Source organism: Heterodontus francisci, chromosome 31, assembly GCF_036365525.1.
Source record: "Heterodontus francisci isolate sHetFra1 chromosome 31, sHetFra1.hap1, whole genome shotgun sequence".
Classification (NCBI taxonomy): Eukaryota; Metazoa; Chordata; class Chondrichthyes; order Heterodontiformes; family Heterodontidae; genus Heterodontus; species Heterodontus francisci.
In genome coordinates, this window is record NC_090401.1 from 43323575 (window position 1) to 43344243 (window position 20669).

Consider the following 20669-nt stretch of genomic DNA (forward strand, 5'->3'; position numbering starts at 1 on the left):
CCCGAGCCGAGCCCAACAGAACCACATCTGACCTGAGCCTGACCTGGCCCATGTCCTTCCATTTTTCCCGCGCCCAACCCGACTCAGCTATCAGTTAACGTACCTTCCATTTTTCACTTTCTTGCTGATCTGCACAAGCTTAAAATAACTGTAACAAAACCATCCTTCCAGTCCAAAAATTAAATTAACATTGGAGCCACTTACCTGTGATAGTGTGAGTCTGGCCCAACCTGACCCAAGACCGAATGCCAGACCCGGAAATGCAACCCGACCTGAACCTGACATGTTGTCGGGTCCCATCGGGTTCAGGTTGGGTAGCAGACCTTTAGTGGTTGGTTAATCCTTAGGTGGTAAATGGCTGTGGAAAGTTGTATCTGGTTTGAGGATGTGAAGTAATCGATGACAAGTTTGTATTTGTATTTATATAGCACCTTTAATACAATAAAACATCCCAAGGTACTTCACAAGTGCATTATCAAGCAAAGTTTGACATTGAGTAACATGAGATATTAGGGCAGATGATCAAAAGCTTAGTCAAAGAGGTAGCGGTTTTAAGGAGTGTCTTAAAGGAGGAAAGAGAGGCGGAGAGGTTTACTGAGCGAATTCAGTTCAGTGCACCACACCTCAGGAAAAATATACTGACCCTGGAGGAGGTGCAGCACAAATTCACAAGAATAATACTGGGATTTAGAGGGTTAAATTATGAGAACAGGTTTCATAGAGTCAGCTTGTATTCCCTTGTGTATAGTAGATGTAGGGATGGTTGGCTCAAAATGTTAAAAGGATTTGATAGGGTAAACAGAAACTATTTGCTCTGGTGGGGGTAGCCAGAATGGGAGCACAAACTTAAAACTAGAGCTAGGCCATTCAGGAGTGAAATCAGTAAGCATTTTTTCCACACAAGAGCTAGTGGATATTTTGAACTCTTCCCCCAAAAGGCTGGTGAACTCAGGAGGGGGGCAGGTGGTTTGGGGGGGTTGCCGGGTGGGGTTGGTCAGTTGCAATTTTCACATTTGAGCGTGATGCCATTGAAAATGATGGGAGGTGGAAGGACTTTCTCTTCCTGGAGATGGTAAGTGCCTAACACAGATGTTACCCGCCCAAGCCTGGATGATGACCAGGTTCTGCTTTAGGCTGGAATAGACTGCTTTATTATTGAAGGAGTTGTGAATGGAACACTGGAATTGTTAGTGAACAGCCACTTATGATGGAAGCAAAGTCATTAATGAAGCAGCTGAAGATGATTGGGCTGAGGATGCTTCCCCTGAGGAACTCATGCAATGATGATTGGCCACTGACAACTAGAACCACCGTCTTTTGTGTCAGGTATGATTCCAGTCACTGAAGGGTTTTCCCATTTAGTCCCACTGACCTTATGAAGTCTCCTCAGTGTCACATTCAGTTGAATACAGCTTTATCCCTCCCATTGTCATTCAGCTCTTGTATCCATATCTTGAATTAAGATCTGGTGCTGAGTGGTTCTGATCACTAGTGAGCAGCTGTCACTACTGATGACTAGGAGGAGGCTGAAAGGACAGTAATTTGCAAGGTTATTTTATCTGACTTCTGTCAGTAAGACACATTGTATTGTTAATGTGCACCAATCACACCACCTCCCTCATTTTGTTTTATAAGCTGAACTTCCGCATCCCCTTCCCCAGGGATATGCGGAGATACAACATCACCTCTCAACCTAGCCCCTCAGTCATTTCCTCACAACTAACAATTGTCCAATTTTCTGTAATAGTTGGTTTTGTTTCAATTGGTAGAGTTCAATAAAATAAAAGCAATCTACAGTACCCATCTATGGAAGAAAAGTGTTACCTGAGCAGTGTCATGTTTGCATTTTACCCATAAAATCTGACAAGTTCATTTGTATGTTGCAGGTCTCTGCTCCGTAGTTGTTAACAGCATAGGAAGGACTGCTGGGAGCTACAGTTCACCTTCCTGCTGTGTGATATCAAGGTACAGTGTTGCTAGATTATGATTTTCACACCACACAGCCTGAATTGTTGTAAAACCTAAGAGCATAAAACTTTATATAATCGTTTTTTAAAGTTGTTCTAAAAGTGGATCATAGTAGCCTTGCGCCTTACAATCCCAAAGTTCTGCTTTTCCTATACTGACTCCTGACAGAGGTGCATACCCAAGGAACTAACACTTGCCCCAATATATAATCATTTGCTTAGTGGATTTAATGCAGTTTCACCCTGTGCTACCAAACTCTTCGAAATGACAGAAGGCACACTCACCAACAGTAACAGATAAGAACAACTTGTATCTTTATTTACAATGGTACCATGGAACCAAAAAAAAAGCAAGTATTAAAAATGCACTCTCTAATGAGTGAATAAACCTTCATAGAAACATCTTTGGATGGAATATCAAAGTCTCTATAGACTTTGGTCTCAGCTGTGGCTCAGTGGGTAGCACTTGAGTTAGAAAGTTTCAATCCAAGGATTTGAGCATAAAATCTAGGCTGATACTCCAGTGCAGAACTAAGGGAATTCCAATTTTCAAGTGAAATATTAAACCTTGCAGGTGGATGTAAAATATCCCATAGCACTATTCAAAGAGGAACAGGGGAATTCTCCCCAGTGTCCTGGCCAATTTTTATTCCTCATCCAACATCACTAAAACAAATTATCTGGTCATTATCACATTGCTGTTCATGAAATTGGATGTCACATTTCCTCCATTACAACAGTGGCTACGCTTTAAAGTACTTTGGGACATCCCGAGTCATGAAAGGTGCTATATAAATGCAAATCTTTCAATATGCAAACCTCTAGCCTTTACATGGCAATTTCTGTTTCATCTCACTAAACCCTGACACTGCACACTCACCAGTTATGCTCTTAAATTGATCTCAAATTTATGGCATACAAATACTGACTCACCAATCAGCGAAAATAGTTTGCATTTACCTTGTCAAATCTCCTCGAAAAAGACAAGCAGATTTTATATACTTTTATGGATTTTATGTATGATACTGCCTATAAAAACATGGAATTTGTACGGGACTGCGGTGAACGCCGTAGTTGTGGTACTCACTCCAGCTCTGGGTTTTACAGGAACTATATTAGAGTTATGGAAAGGGGACAGTAGAAAAGTGAAGGAGGAGTTCACAGAAATGTCCTCCACTTGAGGGTTATTAGAACAGAGAATGCTTTACCAGAAGGGGCAATTGAGGAATGAGCAGAACATCGCTTAAGAGAACTGAACGGGAAGAATATTAAAGGCTACAGGGAAAGGGAAGGAAATAGGGTTAGACAACTCCAGTTGAATGGCTAGCACAGCTTTAATGGGCTAAATGGCCTTTTGTGCTGTGATTTCCATCATTTGAACTCTTGTAAATACTGAACATTTGCAGAAAATAAATTACTTTTGTACTTTACAAGATAACCATTTTCTGACTCTCTTCTATAAGCACTTGCGTTAGACTTTGCACCTGGTAAAGGTGTGTTGATAGAGCAGGTATCTATATTCTGTACTCTACTCTACTGATGATTCCTTACTTTCTATGTCTTTAATAAGCAATGGATGATATCTGTGAAGCAGGTCATGAAAATAATTCATTGCAACACTTCCCTTTTTTATGACACAGTTCAGTGTTTCTCTATTTTGGTCTGAAAGATATTTGGCAGTGAGCAACTTCTCATATTCAATCTCATTGAGAATATCCTTGTTTTTCAATTCCTCAATGATGCTGTGGATTTCCGTGAGCCTGTTTATGAGCTCTGTCTTATTTTTCTGCAGAAAGTGTTTCGGTGTCCCTACACTCTGTTGTGTTCTGCCTGGAAAAATAGAAATACAGACTGTAAATACATTCCAATTCCATTCTGGTGCAAGACTTGTGTAGTGCTCCACAGCCGTTCACTTGTATAAGTGAAAATATCATAAAGACTGGTGTTGGACAGAAATGGCTGCAGAATTTCCCTCAGAACAGTGAGGGCATGTCACAGAAGGAATCTTTCTCGTTGCCTAGTGCAACTAATTACAACTGAAACAGGCTAAGCAGCTCCACTATCTGGGGGGCAGATAAACTCGCATTCCCAGTACCTGAGACATTAATGACAGGAAGGATGTTGTTTGATGTATTCCTGTCTTTACTTATGATGTAAACACACCCGCCCATATCTGGGTGCTGGACTGGCTACAAAACAACCTCCCTGGGTCACACCCAGACCGCTCTGCTACTGCCCAAAAACAAGCATGGAAATGCAGTAAATCCACCCAAGGTGAATGCAGCATGGGAGTCACTTGCCGTGAGTGAATGTGTTTACAAAGTGTTGTTTTACAATAAGTTGTTGCGATCTGGAATGCAGGGCCTGAAAGGGTAGTGGAAGCAAAATCAATAGTAATTTCAAAAGTAAATTGAATACTGAAAAAAGGAAAAATTTGCAGGGTTATGGGGTAAGAGTAGGGAGTGAGTCCAATTGGATAGCTCTTTCCAGGAGCCTGCATAGGCATGATAAGTTGAGTGGCCTCCTTTTGTGCTCTATGATTCTATGATAAAAGGGAGATAGTATACAAGCACCTGATAGAAAATGATTATACAGTTATCCTTTCTGTGCGCTTGTTCTGAATTTCCTATATATAATTCACATTTTGCCTCGCCTGTGTGAACCAGCACCAAAATACACAACTTGATGCACAAATTTGCACGGGATCCTGTATGTGCCCGGCAGCTGGTTGTCACTAATGCCCTGCTGTGATGTAAACCGCCAGTAGCTACAGAACGTGACCAGTCACTGACTGACAGACCACTATCCTGATCCACTTCCTGTCTGTACCTTGTGGTCTTGGGATCCTGGATGACTTGAAGCTCCCTGACTGACTGGATAGCCTTCCCTTGAGTTCATTAAGTGTTGGATCCTCCTCCTCGCTGGTTCCCTCTGGCCTGGGACAGGGAGACTGTTCTACAAAAGTAAATTAATTCAGAGAGGCAGTTCAGGCTGATCCGTCAAATGAGTTTTTACCTCTACACATTTAGGCTACTCTTAACATATTTGATGAACAAGATGCTAAATATTACAGAAGGAAGAAGCAAGGTCAACATAGACAGGACTGAACCAGAGTCTGGACTGAAGTTAATTGAACATTCATGTGTCTCTCAGGTGGTGTTAGAACATTCTTACCTAGAAATACATAGAAGTTACATCATGGAACTGGGCCGTTCGCTCCAACCAGTCTGTCAGCATTTACTATCCATGTGAGCAAATAGTTGCATTCACATCTACCTGCCCTGCTCCCTTCAATGCCATTATCTTCATCCATATATCCAATCACTAATTCTGAAGCAAATCCCACAGCCTCACAACTGTGTGAAGAAGCTTCTCCTGCCCTCTAAATCCGTTGCATTTAATCATGTATTCACGGCCTCATATTAGATCCCTCAACTACTGGAAACAGTCTGCTTCTATCTACTCTGTCCCATTGTTACATAATTTTAAACACTTCCATTATATTGCCCTGTAATCTGTGTTATAATAAAAACAGACCAATTCTTCAAGTCTGTCTTTGTACTTATGTTTCCTCACACCAGCTAGCATCCCATTGAACCTTTGCTGTACCCTCTCTCATGCCACAATATCCTTCCAATAGTGTACAGCCCAAAACTGTACACAGTCCTCCAAAGGCTTTACTGAAGTTTTATGAGAATGTTTCCACTTGTGGGAAAATCCAAAACTAGGGGCCATAAATACAAGATAGTTAGTAATAAATCCAGCAGGAAAATAAGAAATTCTTTACTCAGAGTGGTTAGAATTTGGAACTCACTACCACAGGAAGTGCTCGAGGAAAATAGCTTAAATGCTTTCAAAAGGAAACTAGACGAGTACATGAGAGAAAAGGGAATATAAAGAGATGCTGGAAGGCTGAGATGAGGGAGGTCAAAATGGGAGGATGCCCATGTGGAGTACAACACCAGCGCGGACTAGTTGGGCTGAATGGCCTGTGTCTGTGCTGTATATGCTATATAATTCTACTTCCTTTTTAAAAAAAAACCCAGCAGGTTAAATTAGGGAACACAGACAGGACGAGACACTCCTATGGAAACACGAGAAGCTCACAACTCCAAGTAGAGACATGGGATGTTGCATCAGATTGGCCTTGTATTAGCAATTTTTACCTTCAGCTTCTAGGACAATGTCCCCCATCCTGCAGTGTTTGAGGAGGTACTCTATACTGTTCTGTCCATTAATCAGCAATGGAAGATCTCCTGCAAAACAGTCCAAGCACCTCTCATTAACCAGTGGCTATTCCAAGCTGCATGTCACTGACATATTCCATAGTTACGTCACCTTTTCGTTTGTAATATACATTGAATGTCTCTGCTGGGAAAGTCAATTCCATTTCGGCTGTGAATTGCTGGTAGGTGATGTGATTGTGAATTCTAAGGATGCAGTACTGCTTTCCGTCCACCTTAACAAAGATGTACTCTGTAAAAAAAAAAAAGAGTTCAAGATGATGGGAATGTGTCTCATTTTTTGGGTACAAAATTTGTTAGAAGACCTGTATTTTAATGAATTCCCTTTAAATTGTTATGTTGCTTATCCTGCAGTATTACAGATTATAGTTGTCCAACATACAGCCCGGAGCCAGAGTCTGATCCACCAAAGGTTTCAATTCTGCAGCCCCCCCACCCCGATCATCTGTGACTGACACCAGGCTGCCCGGCGTGGTGAGTACTGATTGGTGATTCGCAGAGCAGGCACGCTGGGATTGGCCGCCCAGTTTTTGCGTGGATCAGGGAGCGAGCAAGCAAATGGCTGCTGCGGGGGAGAGGGAGACTGAAGGAAGTGGGCCAGCGCATGGCCAGAGGTGCGGGGTGCAGCAGCACTGAGGGAGCGCAGAGAGAGAGTGAGAGTCAGGCATTCTGCACAATCACGAAGTTAAAATTCCTACCTAATAATTGTGGGGAATTTAGAACAAAGAAGATTGAGGAGAGATTTAATAGAAGTGTACAAGATAATGAAAGGCTTAGATAAGTTAGACAAGGAAAATCTATTCTCATTAACATATGGTACAAGGACTAGGGGACACAGATTGAAAGTTTTGGGCAAAAGATGCAGGGGGAATATGAGGAAGCACTGTGTTACGCAGTGGGTGGTAATAACCTGGAACTCGCTGCCCACAAGGCTGGTGGAAGTGAAGACCATCAATAACTTCAAGGGATGGCCACCTGAGAGAAATAGACTTGCAGAGCTATGGGGATTGAACCAGGGAGTGGGACTGACTGCATAGCTCTGCGGAGAGCTGACATAGACTCGATGGGCCAAATGGCTGCCTTCTGTGCCATAAATGACTCTGACTCCAAGTGCCTGTTAGAGACCTGCCAGACTTTCATTGGGTGTTTTAATAGCAAAAATGAATGCCACCAGGGTCAATGTTGATTTTTAGGGAGGCTGATTAGTGCTGTGCCCTGGACACCCTACTTTCTCCCTCCCACCTCCACCCTCACCCCAACCACACAACCAGATCCTGCATTAAAAAGAGACTCTGCGATTTTCATGGCCTTAGTCTCGATTGATTTGGGCAGGCGACAGGAGCCCCGGTGCAGCTTGGCGCTTTGCAGCTTCAGGAATGTTGTCTGGTCAGGACACCAGCAGAGACCTACGGGGGGGTGGGAGGGGGGGGGGGGGTGGTGGCCGACAGCTGCTCACAATGTATTTGTGGAGCCAGGAGGAGAATTCCCACTCCTTCAGCTCCATGAAACAATCACCAATGCTAGGGGAGGAAAGACACAGTCAAATAAATCGGACAGAGCCTCCCGTCCCCTCCGTGGGTCCCGATGACTGCTGGTGACCCCTTAGTGCCAACAGCTAGCCACATCGTGTGCCTGTCAGAAAACTGTACCCCTCTCCATGAATTTAATCCATCACCAGCCCGGGGAGTGGGGGTAAGGGAGAGATAGAGGGAGAGGAGTAGAGAGATAGAGAGAGATGAGGGGGAAGATAGACAGGAGGGGAAAGTGATAGAGGGATAGAGAAAGGGAGTGGGGGGGTGGGGGGGGGGAAGGGTAGAGAAAGAAATCAAGATCATTCCTGACAGATGGACATCTATCCGGAATACTCCGCATCATTATATCAAGTGTGCAGGCAGAAACTGACTATTTGTGCAAGCAAAAACAATGCCAGGTAACTCACTAAATCAGTGTTCAACATAGTGATGAGAAAGTAAGTTAATAAATTGGTCTTATTTATAGCTTGTTCACAAAAATGCACTTTTTCTGTTTTAATTAATAGTAAGATACATTTCTAATGCCTCTTTCTGAAATTTGCTCACTGGCTCTCTATTTGGAGACAGTGGTATCGTGGTAATGTCACTGAACTAGTAATCTAGAGGCCCAGGCTAAACCATGGGTTCAAATCCCATCACAGCAGCTGGTGGAATTTAAATTCAATTAATTAAAAATAATCTGGTTTTAAAGCTGGAGTCATTGATGCCATGAAATTATCGATTGTCATAAAAACCCATCTGGTTCACTGATGTCCTTTCGGGAATGAAATCTGCCATCCTTATCTGATCTGGCCTACATGCAACTCCTAACCCACAGCAATGGGGTTGACTCTTAACTGTCCTCTGAAATGGCCTAGTGAGCCACTCAGTTGTCAAGGGCCATTAGGGATGAGCAATAAATGCTGGCCTTGCCAGCGATGCCCCCATCCCATTTTTAAAAATGTAGGACAAAAATTATAACGTGGCCCCTCGCACGAAAAGGTTGAGGGACACCCCTGCTATGGAGGAACACAGCAGTGTATAGAATTGGGTGAGACTATTGTTATCCATCTCACAGACCCACAAATACCATAAACTGTACATCTCAATCCCTTCAGTTGTTTCCTTTGAACTATCTATCCACCTCCCCCAGGCACTATGCACCACTCATTCACCACCCTCTGTCTGAAGTAAGGAAATCTAAACTGCTCATGTTCTGTTTATGTGGAGTCAATACCCAAAAGGACAAAAGCAACTATCTCCAAGACATGTGTCCAGTGGTTCCGCCCATAGACCAGAAGGGGATAGGAAAGACTCACAGGCGGGTACTTTTTGTCAAAATAGGATGGCAGTGAAACCGGAATGGTTTGGCTCCTGGTATAGCTCTGCTGCTCATTTTAGTCGCTGTCTGCCTGACTACTACCAGTTCCTGCTCCAACACACCAGTCCACACAGGCAGTACAAGTTAGCAGGTGCCCATTCCCAGTGACAGTTAAAAGGGATCCTCAGCTGCTGCCAGGTAAAGCTGGACAGAGGTATTGGAGACATTTTTCTGGCAATCACTTGTGGGTTTTTCATAGTAATGGGTTTGAATGCGCTTGTAGTTTCTGCTGTAGTTCAGCACTCCTGTTTCCCAGGGCAATCTTACAACACAACCTCTCCCCGCAATGAAGAAAAACAGACAGGGATACCTTCATTTTCCTGTTGCAGTTGTTCCTCAGTGATGAGCTCATTTAACACCACACAGCTTTTATCCTCCTGTATCAGCTGAAACACCAGGGGCCAGTCATCAAAATGCCCATCTATCTGCAGGACGTATTTTGTCTTTGGCACATTGAGACACAGTGAGTGTATGAACGCTGTGGCACCCTGTGAACACAGTTTAGGAAGGAGTGAGTTGAAAAGCAACATGGTGGCAAGGAGTGCGATGGGAAAGAATGACAATGGCCCTGGTTTTTGGGGAGGTGGGGAGGGTACATTGTGTGCGAGCCCCAAAGCAGGGGTGTCTAACCCTTGAAATGCAACCGACCTTAACAGCTGGGGCTCATTAACTTCGATCGGAACCCTGTCCTAATCCTGCCAATACACAACAAGCCGCTGGCCAGGAGTGAGAGATCGCTGGCAGAGACCTGTGGGATCTGTCCCTGGCATTCAGGTAAGTGGTAAGCGTCGGGTAGGGGGTGTAGGTTATCTCGGCAGGGGGAGTAAGGGGGGGTATGACGGGGGCAAGTGAGGCCTATGGCTTCCTTATGGAGGCCAGAAGAACCATTCCTCCTCCTGGCCAAGGATACCCCTCCCACTCAGACCTAGCCCTAAAATAGCAGCAAAGACATGATCAGGGCTTTGTTTCCATATTTAAAGAGGACCCATTCCTTCCCATGGGCGTCCTGCTCATGTGCTCAAACGAACAGATTAATAGTCAAAGGAATATACAAAGGAATATGGTTGTGGTTGTTGGAAGCCAATCATCTCAGCCCCAGAACACTGCTGTAAGAGTTCCTCAGGGTAGTCCAACCATCTTCAGCTGCTTCCTCAATGACCTTCCCTCCATCATAAGGTCAGAAGTGGGGATATTTGCTGATGATTGTACGATGATGTTCAGTACCATTCATAACTCCTCAGATACTGAAGCAGTCAGTGTCCATATGCAGCAACAACTGGATAACGTTCAGGCTTGAATTGCGAAGTAGTAAGTAACATTCGTGCCATACAAGTGCCAGGCAATGACCATCTGCAACAAGATAGAATCTAACCATCTCCCCTTGACATTCACTGGCATTATGATCGCTGAATTCCCCCACTATCAACAGCCTGGGGGTTACCATTGACCAGAAACTGAACTGGACCAGCCACATAAATACTGTGTCTACAAGAGCAGGTCAGAGGCTTGGAATCCTGTGGCGAGTAACTCACCTCCTGACTCCCCAAAGCCTGTCCACCATCTACAAAGCACAAGTCAGGAGTGTGATGGAATACTTTCCACTTGCTTGGATGAATGTGGCTCCAACTCAGGAAGCTCAACACCATTGAGGACAAAGCAGCCCGCTTGATTGGCACCCTATCCACCAGCTTAAACATTCACTCCCTCCAGTACCGTTGCACAGTGGCAGCAGTGTGTACCATATACAAGATACACTCCAGTAACTCGCCAAGGCTCCTTCAACAACACCTTCCAAACCCACATCATCTTCCACCGACAAGGGCAGCAGATGTGTGGGAACACCACCATCTGAATATTCCCTCCAAGCCACACATCATCCAGACTTGAAACTATACAACCGTTCCTTCACTGTCGCTAGATCAAAATCCTGGAACTCCCTCCCTAACAGCATTGTGTGTATACCCACACCTGATGGACTGCAGCAGTTCAAGAAGGCAGCTCACCACCACTTTCTCAAGCAATTAAGGGATGTGCAACAAATCATCAGCGATGCCCACATCCCATGAAAAAAATATATATTCAGAGATTTCAGGAAGGCAGTACAATGGTGGGAGATTAAGTCCTTCCTCGTATTTTAACTGCCCCTGCCCAGTTTCTGCCAGGCTGTGGAGCGTTAAACTTGGGGCCTGCGCGTCAACATTGCTCAAATTTGCACTTTTTCCTAATTTGCCTGGTGCTAATTCATCTGAACAAAAATGTTAAGACAATGAATGAAAAGATTTAACATCTCTATCATTATTGTGTCCTCAAACTTAGAGTTTCCACCTTTTGAAGCATTAGGTAGACACACATGTACCTGAAGAGAATCTTCATCAGAGAGATTCCAAGCCCAGCTTTAGGGAGAGGACCTGTTGATGCTGCAGTGATATCCTGATCTCTGTAATGGCATCAATTCCAATCCCTACACTCAGCAGACCTCAGAAGTACCAGATTCCCATGTACCTCTACAGGTCCCACTCACTTCCCTTTCACGGCTGAAGACTCAAGGTTTTATTTTAACCTTTCTACATGTAACTCTAGAAATTGGTTGTGAAAGATGAACATAACTTGAAGTGGATACATCACCAAGTCCTGCCAGTAAGTCAGAGAGGAGAAATATCTGAGTTGTCAGAAGGAATCCTGCGACAGGTTTCCATTTCAGTCAAACCCATCCAGATACTCATGGCAGGTGCCTCTTTGGAATTTGGTTCAGGGAATCAACTGCCAGCAGCAAGCCAAGTGACCAGCTCAGCTACAACTGCACAATTTTCAATTTCTAGTTCAGGACTTGATTCATCCTGCAGACAGAGGTGCACATACCACGGGTCCATGGACCCATAATTGTGATATGGTTGGTGACAGGTTGATGCAGGAGGGACACAGGATCCATTCATTCAGCAGCCATACACCATCCTGGAAGTGACCCATAAACTCTCCAACAACTAAAGTGTTTGAAATGACAGTCTTTGTGGGAGAGGGATTGCCGATTCCAGAGCTTTGGTTAAAGCAGTGTCAAACCTACCTCGGGGATGACAGAGATTATGTTGGCTACATTTGTATTTCCGAACTGCAGTCTGTATGACGTATTCTTGTGTACTAACAGTTTTGTTTTAAACACTTGTTTGTAGCTGTCATGTTGTTTGTTTAATGCCTGATAGAAGAAGAAATTAGAATAGAGTGTAGTTCGGATTAAGGAGGTACAATGTAATAAGCAGTTTTGAATACTTGCTTAGAATTTTTGAAGTATTGAAATCGAGTCGAGGTGATATACCTGAACCAAGGCGTCACAGTTGGGAATCAGATATGCAAACATTTTGATTTTGTTCTTTATATACAATCGTCCCACTGGTTTGTACAACAAACAATAGGCCTCACAGTCAGTGAAATAGTTCCAGAGTTTTTCCACCACAGCAATGGGAGAATGGGAGTGAAGCAGAACCCAGACATGCGATCCGGTATCAGCCAGAGGGACAAACAGCTCGAGGTTTTCATCTCTGATTTGTGCGACTCGAACTGGGGGAAAAACAACAACTAGTTTGTAAATAGAGTTCAAAGAGAACAGCAAAATGGGATTCTTGGTAACCTTTAAAAGGAATATTACTTTCTTTGGTTTGTAGCAGGTTCTGATATCTCACAGGCCATGCTCTAATCAGAGCCCCGAATTCCTGCATAACGTCCCACAGTAGATGCAAATGTCGTTTTCCTTTCGATACAGTGAGGTCAACAATTGCACCAACCTCCTCCAGCAGCAGGTAAGTATGAAGAAGCTGAAATATAAAAACAGAGTTCCAACATTTCATAAAAATATGACTCCATAATTTGAAAAATATAAGCGCACACACACTGTATTGAGAAAACACCTTGACTGAAACTTTTCACTGCTTTGTTTTTAATGCAATAACTTATTTTCTACCGCATATCCTCAGCAAACAAAAGGTGGCGATCAGGATAAGGGCGACATTGGGTAGTTTCTCCCCATTTTATCTAGAGCTTTGTACATGGTGTCCCTATGGACACTATCCATTTTCAATCGCCAGATACGTGGAAGATGACTTGGGTGACCACTGCAGCGGAGGAGCTGGGTATGGACCAGACTTGCACCACATACAGCAACACCGAGAGTTCATAGGTTTGATTTTGATACCGTTTTCTGGGGATTTTATTTTCCAGTTTCCACTGTGATATGTGATCATATTGCTGATCTCACTCCATGTTTACACATCAGTGTTAATGTTACAGGTCAGCTGTTGAAAACCTAAAGAAAGCTTCCTTTCTGACTGCTGTTCCTGACACATGTACCCTAGTTAGGAAGCTACCAAGGCTTCTCTGTGCAGGCCTGGGCTTAAGATTCGATGCAGGTCCCAATGACTGCATCAGGACCCGATCTGCATATTTAAACATAGACCCCGCTGGTCTTAGTTGGGTGTTTTTGGCATTTAACAAAATTGTAATTGGCAGGATCAGTGCAGGGAGCCAGGGGTCTGACTCCTGCTCCATTTTAACTGCTTACCCCTCCTCTCGTCTGGCTTCTGCCTCGAAGGGTGAGTTATGATTCTACCTCTGTACCCCACCCCACCCCAAGTATCACAGGAAGATTGTGTTGTAATTAAAATAAAAGTCTGAGTGGATTTCTAGTTGTACGCTCTCTGCTTCCATAGCACTCTAAGGTTTCATTGAAGAATCAGATTACCTTCTGCTCTTCTTCACTAAACAACTGCTGCAACTTTCTGAATATGAGAGTTTTCAGGTGCGTTTTCTGACCTGGATATTTCTCTGCCAAGAAAAGTGCGAGGTTGTGTTTTACCTCAGTAGGATTGATGTCCAGTCCTGTAATCGGAAGAGATGATGTCAAACTCATTGGAAACTTCGACTGTCAGTTTGAGACACTTTAAAGGAAAGTGTAGTTTTAGGTCAGTCCTTATTTGGGCAGCTATTATGGTCCATCCTATCATTAGTAAATCGTGAGTTCTTTAAATACTAAAGTTGGAATGAAATATAAAGTCACATAATCAATCCAACTCCCAATTGCACTGGGATATGGAACGGGATACCCCAGAAGCTGAGCATTTCAAACCCAACTTCCAGCTTCCTCACTTCAGGGTAAAGGTGATCTGGGTTAAAAGCCCATATTTCCTCTTGTGCTCAGCTTTGTAAATAACATCAGAACATATTGGGGCAAAAAAAAAAAAAGCTCTGATTTGAGGATCTGTGAACAAGAGCCAAGTAAATCAGCTCCTTAAACCTACAGTCAATTTGAGTGATGAGCAGACAGTTTGCTGTTCAGTGTAAATGTTCACCATGCACAGAGTGTAAACATCTGTCTGGGGCTATCGAAAACTGTGACAAAGATTGTGAAAGGCCAAAAAGATGAAATAATGCCAAAAAGATAGGCAGACAGATGGCAGATGCTGTTCAGTGTGAAAAATATGAAATATACCTTGGACAAATAGGGAAATGAAATGCATCTAAAATGCTAAGCTTTTAAATGCAATAGAGAAGCAGAAAAATCTTGGTGTGGAGATACACGGCTCGTTGAAGATGGCACTGCAAGCAGATAATGCCATAAAAACTAACCAAATACTTGATTTTGTATTTAGAGCCATAGAATACAACAGCAAAGAAGTAATGATAAACTAGTTGACCCCGGTTGGGGTACTGTGTACAGTTTTAGGCTCCCCATTATAAAGGAGGGTATAAAAGCAATTGGGATATTACCAGGCCCGAGTAGAATCGTAGGCCCTGTTTCTCATGGGTCTGTGATCAGAATAAGTAGCATACACATGGAGAACTGGTTCACATACAACTATCTCCTGCAATCTAAACTAAAAAAGCAGAACCAAAACAGCTTTAATTTAAAATGATTGTAGAATGGATTTGATTTGTCCTTTTAAGTGTTGGGAATATGAAAGAATGTGAGTGTTGCTGTTTAAACTCAGGAGCAATCAATCTATGTTAATCCCATAATAACTCCACCGGTACTTATGTATTCTGAAAGAACAAATACTTGATTAAATAGAAAAACACAACTCTCATGAAATAGCTTTTCATATTGTTCTTCATGATCTGAGACTCACCTGAGCATGATGGGTATTTGGGCAGTATCAAGAGCAGCTGTGTATTAGCACTGGGTGCCTGCACATTGAAAGGAGGCCCAACCAGGGACACCTGGCTCAGAAAACTCTCAAACTCGTTCACATTTATTCCTTTTATAGTTGGAGCTTCATTACATTGATCATAAATCAGTCTAAGACCACCATACACCATGGTTGCTACATGTTGGTACCTATCGGGAATGAGTGCACAGGTAAACAAATCAACCACATTGAACTGGCTACTTAATTAATGTCCTTACAATCCACTTTAATTGACTAAAGCAGTTTTTTGTATTTAGCATTTCATAATCACTTTTGTTATGACCAGGTGAGGAAGGGGTCTAGGGCTCCCCTCTCAGCCTTTTCCTGGTTTAGCTGTAACAGGGTTTAACATTTAAAACAGTGTTTTTAGCTTCCTCTCAGTGAGTCCTTGCTCACAGCTCTCTTACTGTAATTGTAAAGAAATCAACCAGACAGGTTTTCTCAGATTTAAAGAAGAAAGGTGCAAGTTTATTAACCTTAAAACTATAACTCAGTTAAAACTACCAAGAATACGCAACGCAACCATGCTGGCATGCATACACGATAAACACACACGAATAGATACAGTGAAGGAGAAAGAATTAAAGGGGGAAAGGTTTGAAGTAGTAGATGGAATTCAGTTACTGGTTTTAGGTTGGATGTAAAGTCTTTGATTGAAGTTAAGTTCTCATTGGGGCCCAGTGCACACGTTCAAACTTGCTTCACTTGTCTTCTGTCTTGAGGCTTAAGTTACTTCCGTGGATCCCTGGAACTTTGCGTGAGAGAGAGAGAGAGAGGTGCTTTCTTCATGAAGTTCCATTGCAGTTTGTCTCAAAACTTCACTGAGCACAATTCAGTCAACTCCAGGTTGACCAGCAGGTTAGTCACGTAACTAGTTCTTTGTTTGGAACAGCAACGCCTGCGAAGTTTGTTAATTCTTCCAAGCTTACCAGACACTCTCAGTGGGGGTGGGGATGGGGTGGGTGGTGGAATGCTGGCTCTTAACGTCTCTTGAGCATCACTATTGACAGAGGCTGCGTTTGCTGACAATGCAACCACTAGGTGGCGCTGCATGGGCACATGCACAAATGCAGCCTTGGCCACTAAAACATCACAGTCTTCGATGTTCAGGCAGCTGCCAGGACTAAAGATGGCACTGCTCTAATAATCACACAAAGGCAAAGTAAACACATGGCAGCACACAATGGCTGGAGAGAGAGAGAGAGAGAGAGAGAGACAAAGAGAGCGGGCAGGAGCGGGGTGAGGCAAGAGAGCGGGCGGGGGGTGGGGGGAGGAGAGAGCTAGCGGGCAGGCAGGGGGTGGGGGGGGGAAAAAAGAGCGAGAAGAGCAGGCGGGGGGGTGAAGAGGGCGGGCGGGGGGAAGAGAGCGGAGGAGGAGAGCACACCCGCCACCATCAAGGTCTTCAGCCGCTCTCCCACGACCACCCCCCACTTCCTCGCATAACGTGATGACATCATCTGCACATGTGCCAACCAGTCCTGGCAATCCGGAAGGCAGCACACGCGCAGACAGCAGCAGCCCGTTTGCGCATGTGCGTATCTTGGCGCAGTCTGATGATGTCAGAGGTCGGCTGCGTTGCCAAGAATCACTGATTCAATTAGCCAGATGGGTTTCGTCAATCAGGGAGTACTCCCATTGTCTCTCCATGCAACTGCCTTTCAGAATGCAAATGTGCAACCATGTTTTCAGCCACTGTTCTGTGGTTTTTTAAACAAGTTATTTCAATGTCCAGTAAATGTTCAAATAATAGTGTTCCATATGATGCAATTAATATGTTTCCATTTGGCAGGTGTGGTTTCCGTCACACCTCCACATCCAGCAGGAAATGCGACATTAGGGGGAGAATTTCATTATAAAATAAAAAGAAGAGAAAGTACAGGAAAACACACACGCATTTCTCTCATTCATTTAGAAAGCTTATAATCGTTACAGTCTGTCGTTCCTTTGTAGCAGTGCTGCTTTAAACTGCCCTTTTTCCCTTGAGGTGGGTCTGAAATAATTCTGTGTCGCCCAAGGGGTTTAAAGTTTCTTCATTATCAGCCTGCTATATGTTGGGAATGATTTTTGGGGAGGTTTGCAGTCTGCACATTTCCATGACTGTCTAGGGTGCCTTTGTTCCTGTTGAAATCTTTGTGGGGTGGTGGTTAGATGTAATTAGCTCAGGGTTGGAGCTCTGATATGGGAGTCGGCAGTGGGTGGATCCACTCTGATCTCTCTTTCATTGCTCTGATGAGTCATTCAAGTGCTTTTCACTTTAGGGTTATGGTTGGTTCCTTTTTCTCCTGACTGTAGGGGGCACATTCTTTACTAATCTTTCCTTTGTCCTCTTGGACATTCCTGCTTGCAGATATTTGGCCAGATTCTACTGCACTCCCCTGTGGCACTTCAACTAAGTGAGGCATCACCCTCACGGTTTCTCTGCCCTCTTGAGGACTTTCTTTGTCCTTGCAGGTTTCTATAAATGCGGTTAGCAACTCTGGTGGGGTGCTTCGGGTACCTGCATTTACATAGGACGATGTGGGTCTACTTTTTTCAACATTTCAGGGTTGGCTGACCGGACAGTAGGGGTTTTTATTTGGGAATCCTCCTGGACTTCCTTTATCTTGTCCCCTTTCCTCTCTAACATTTTGCCAGCCCTGTGCCTGTCTTTCCCCTTCTGTTCTCACAGTGGTCCCTCACAAGTCACGAGCCCTCTGCTGGAGGGTTCTCCAAACGCCAGTACAGGACTTAGGTGTGCAGGTTTCACTGTAGGTTGGGGTTTCCCCTTAACCTGGCACATGTGACAACTCCTGCAGTACTCCACCACATCTTTGTGGCGTTTTGGCCAGTCAAACTGCTGTCTTATTCGGGCTTTGGTTTTTCGTATACCAACAGGTACAGCCACTGTAATCTCATGGGTCATTCTTAATATTTCTCTCTGGTACCTCTGTGGCACCACTAACTGGTGAACCACTGTCCACTCTTTGTCCTCAGGTCTGAGGAGAACTCCACTTCCTCATCAGTACCTCATTCTTTAAATAGTAGCAATCAGAGACTCCCTCTGCTTCAATTTCAGTCTGGACAGCCTGTGCTAACTCTCTCAGTACTGGGTTGGCTCACTGAACCTCAGCTAGGGAAGATCCATTTAATCCATTCCCTGGGTCCTCTAACTTTCCAAAGAAAGTTTCAGACAGACAGACCTCATGGTCATCTGCCTGCAGTGCTATTTCAGTCTCCTCTGGGGGAGCTGGTTTGGTCATGGCCCGATTCACTACACATGCAGGGGAACTGCAGGGGACCATTTCCTGCCACTGCCCTGTCTCTCCCTACCTACTCTGTGCAGACCTCTCATGATTTTGAATACCTCTATCAAATCTCCTCTCAGCCTTCTCTTCAAGGAAAACAGTCCTAACTTCTCCAATCTATCTTCATAACTGAAGTTCCTCATCCTTGGAACCATTCCCGTGAATCTTTTCTGTACTCTCTCCAATGCCCTCACATCTTTCCTAAAGTGTGGCGCCCAGAACTGGACGTAAAACTCCAGCTGAGGCCGAACTAGTGTCCTATACAAGTTCAACATAACTTCCTTGCTCTTGTACTCTATGCCCCTATTAATAAAGCCAAGGATACTGTATGCTTTATTAACTGCTCTCTCCACCTTCAATGACTTATGCACATATACACCCAGGTCCCCCGCTCCTGCACCCCCTTTAGAATTGTACCCTTTATATTGTCTCTCCATATTCTTCCAACCAAAATGAATCACTTCACATTTCTCTGCATTGAACTTCATCTGCCACCTATCTGCCCATCCCACCAACTGTAAGAATTTACATATATAATTAGCCCATTCCAAGTGTAACATAGGAATTGGGACATGCAAAACCTGACATATGGAATGCATAGTTATCCAACTCCTTTCCTTTTTCATACTACGTTACCTACCTCCAATTCTGATTGGCTGCTGTAATTGGAAGTACAACTACTTCTACAGGAAATGCAAGACTTTTAATACATTATTAGATCTCCAGTGACATTGTTCTAACTTTAGTGGCAGAATACTACATTGTGATACATACATTTATGGTTCAATACTTTTGTTCTTAGAAACTAGCATCCCCTGACTGTCCTGTGAGCAATTCACAGATGCCAGCCAACAATAACAACATTATTTGATGTTTATGTTGCACAAATTGTTTAAAGCAGACAGCCAGAAAATAAGTGATATTTTTGTTCGAACGGCTCTGTATTTGACTGGAAGCTGCTGAGAAAATTTCCCTTTCAGCGAATGGCCATCAGTTCCAGAGGCACTCACCTGTTCTGCTCCCCTGGCTCTTTCCTCCTCTCTTCCTGAAATATATGATCCCGATTACCTGCAGCATCTTGGATAATGTCCATGTTTGAAACTGCATCTGAAAGAAGCCACAATCACTGACTTAGTCTAATTTCTTCAAAATATCCTCTAACCAAACATTCAGAAAAGGAAAAAGAAAATGTACCAGCTGTCAAAGCTGATCCCACGATTTGTCCCAACTCCTTGTAACATTTATATTCTTTGCCTTTGCTCAGCAGGAGGAAGCACAGCTCTGTGAACTTCACACTTTCCTCTCCCATTAGTCTCTTCAGGAAGTGGAACATTCGGTGCTGGTGGTTGTACCAAGGATCCAAAGCCGTTTTCTTTATGTCTGTCTCACTGAAACCCAAATCTCTGGCTACTGCCCTCCATTTAGAGGCCAGAGCCCCTGCCAATCGGAACAGCCAGGGGTCAGCAGATGATGGAGGTTTAAAACCTTCCTGCTTCGTAATGTACTTTCCCAGGGCAGAGTGTTGTGCATGCTGCAGAGTTTGGGGAAGAGAGATTGAGGGCGAGGAATCAGCTTCCAGCTCTTGAACTGCACATAGTTGACAAATCAAAACATTAGTCTCGGATAAACATGCCTCAAGCAGTCTCACAGTATTGTAGTTCAGAAAATCCTCTCCTTCCAAAGCATCTGGGTTCTGTCGTTCAATCACTTGCGATAAAAGATTGAACTGACTCCTTCCAAGCTAACATTCAATTTAAACTATATTAGATCACTTACAATGCTTCCCCCACCACGAGGCAGAGACACAAACATAGACAGAAAGAGAAACACGCATACACCCCTCTCAGACGAATCCAGCACCATGTCACTAAATCTAAACAAATCAGCAATTTAAAAGAAATCTAATTTTCCTTTTATATTTTTCTTTTCCCCATGTTTTAAAATCAACATATGGCCCAAATATTCTTTAATTTCTTGCACTTTTTCATCTGAGCACATAAGAACATAAGAAATAGGAGGAGTAGGAGTAGGCCATTCGGCCCCTCAAGCCTGCCCTGCCATCCAATAAGATCATGACTGATCTGCCCCGGAACTCAACTCCTCTTTCAT

General features: G+C 43.8%; 1 protein-coding gene across 3 annotated transcripts in view; it reads right to left on the minus strand.

Annotated features, from left to right (window-relative positions):
- Window positions 1–432: 432 nt before the first annotated feature.
- The window catches only part of LOC137347209 (uncharacterized), a 34548-nt gene continuing 14311 nt past the window's right edge, over window positions 433–20669 (minus strand). Inside the window, exons 6-17 of one of the 3 annotated variants that reach the window (XM_068011436.1) lie at window positions 19755–20147; window positions 19571–19667; window positions 15217–15425; window positions 13833–13969; window positions 12744–12909; window positions 12414–12655; window positions 12165–12293; window positions 9414–9591; window positions 6306–6443; window positions 6134–6223; window positions 4797–4922; window positions 433–3797 (exon numbers count right to left, since the gene is read on the minus strand). In XM_068011436.1, coding sequence (XP_067867537.1) covers window positions 3496–3797; window positions 4797–4922; window positions 6134–6223; window positions 6306–6443; window positions 9414–9591; window positions 12165–12293; window positions 12414–12655; window positions 12744–12909; window positions 13833–13969; window positions 15217–15425; window positions 19571–19667; window positions 19755–20147 — 2207 coding nt within the window. In that variant the 3' untranslated portion in view covers window positions 433–3495. The remainder of the gene's footprint in view (window positions 3798–4796; window positions 4923–6133; window positions 6224–6305; window positions 6444–9413; window positions 9592–12164; window positions 12294–12413; window positions 12656–12743; window positions 12910–13832; window positions 13970–15216; window positions 15426–19570; window positions 19668–19754; window positions 20148–20669) is intronic. The other 2 variants (XM_068011435.1, XM_068011437.1) reach the window with 2 other exon arrangements.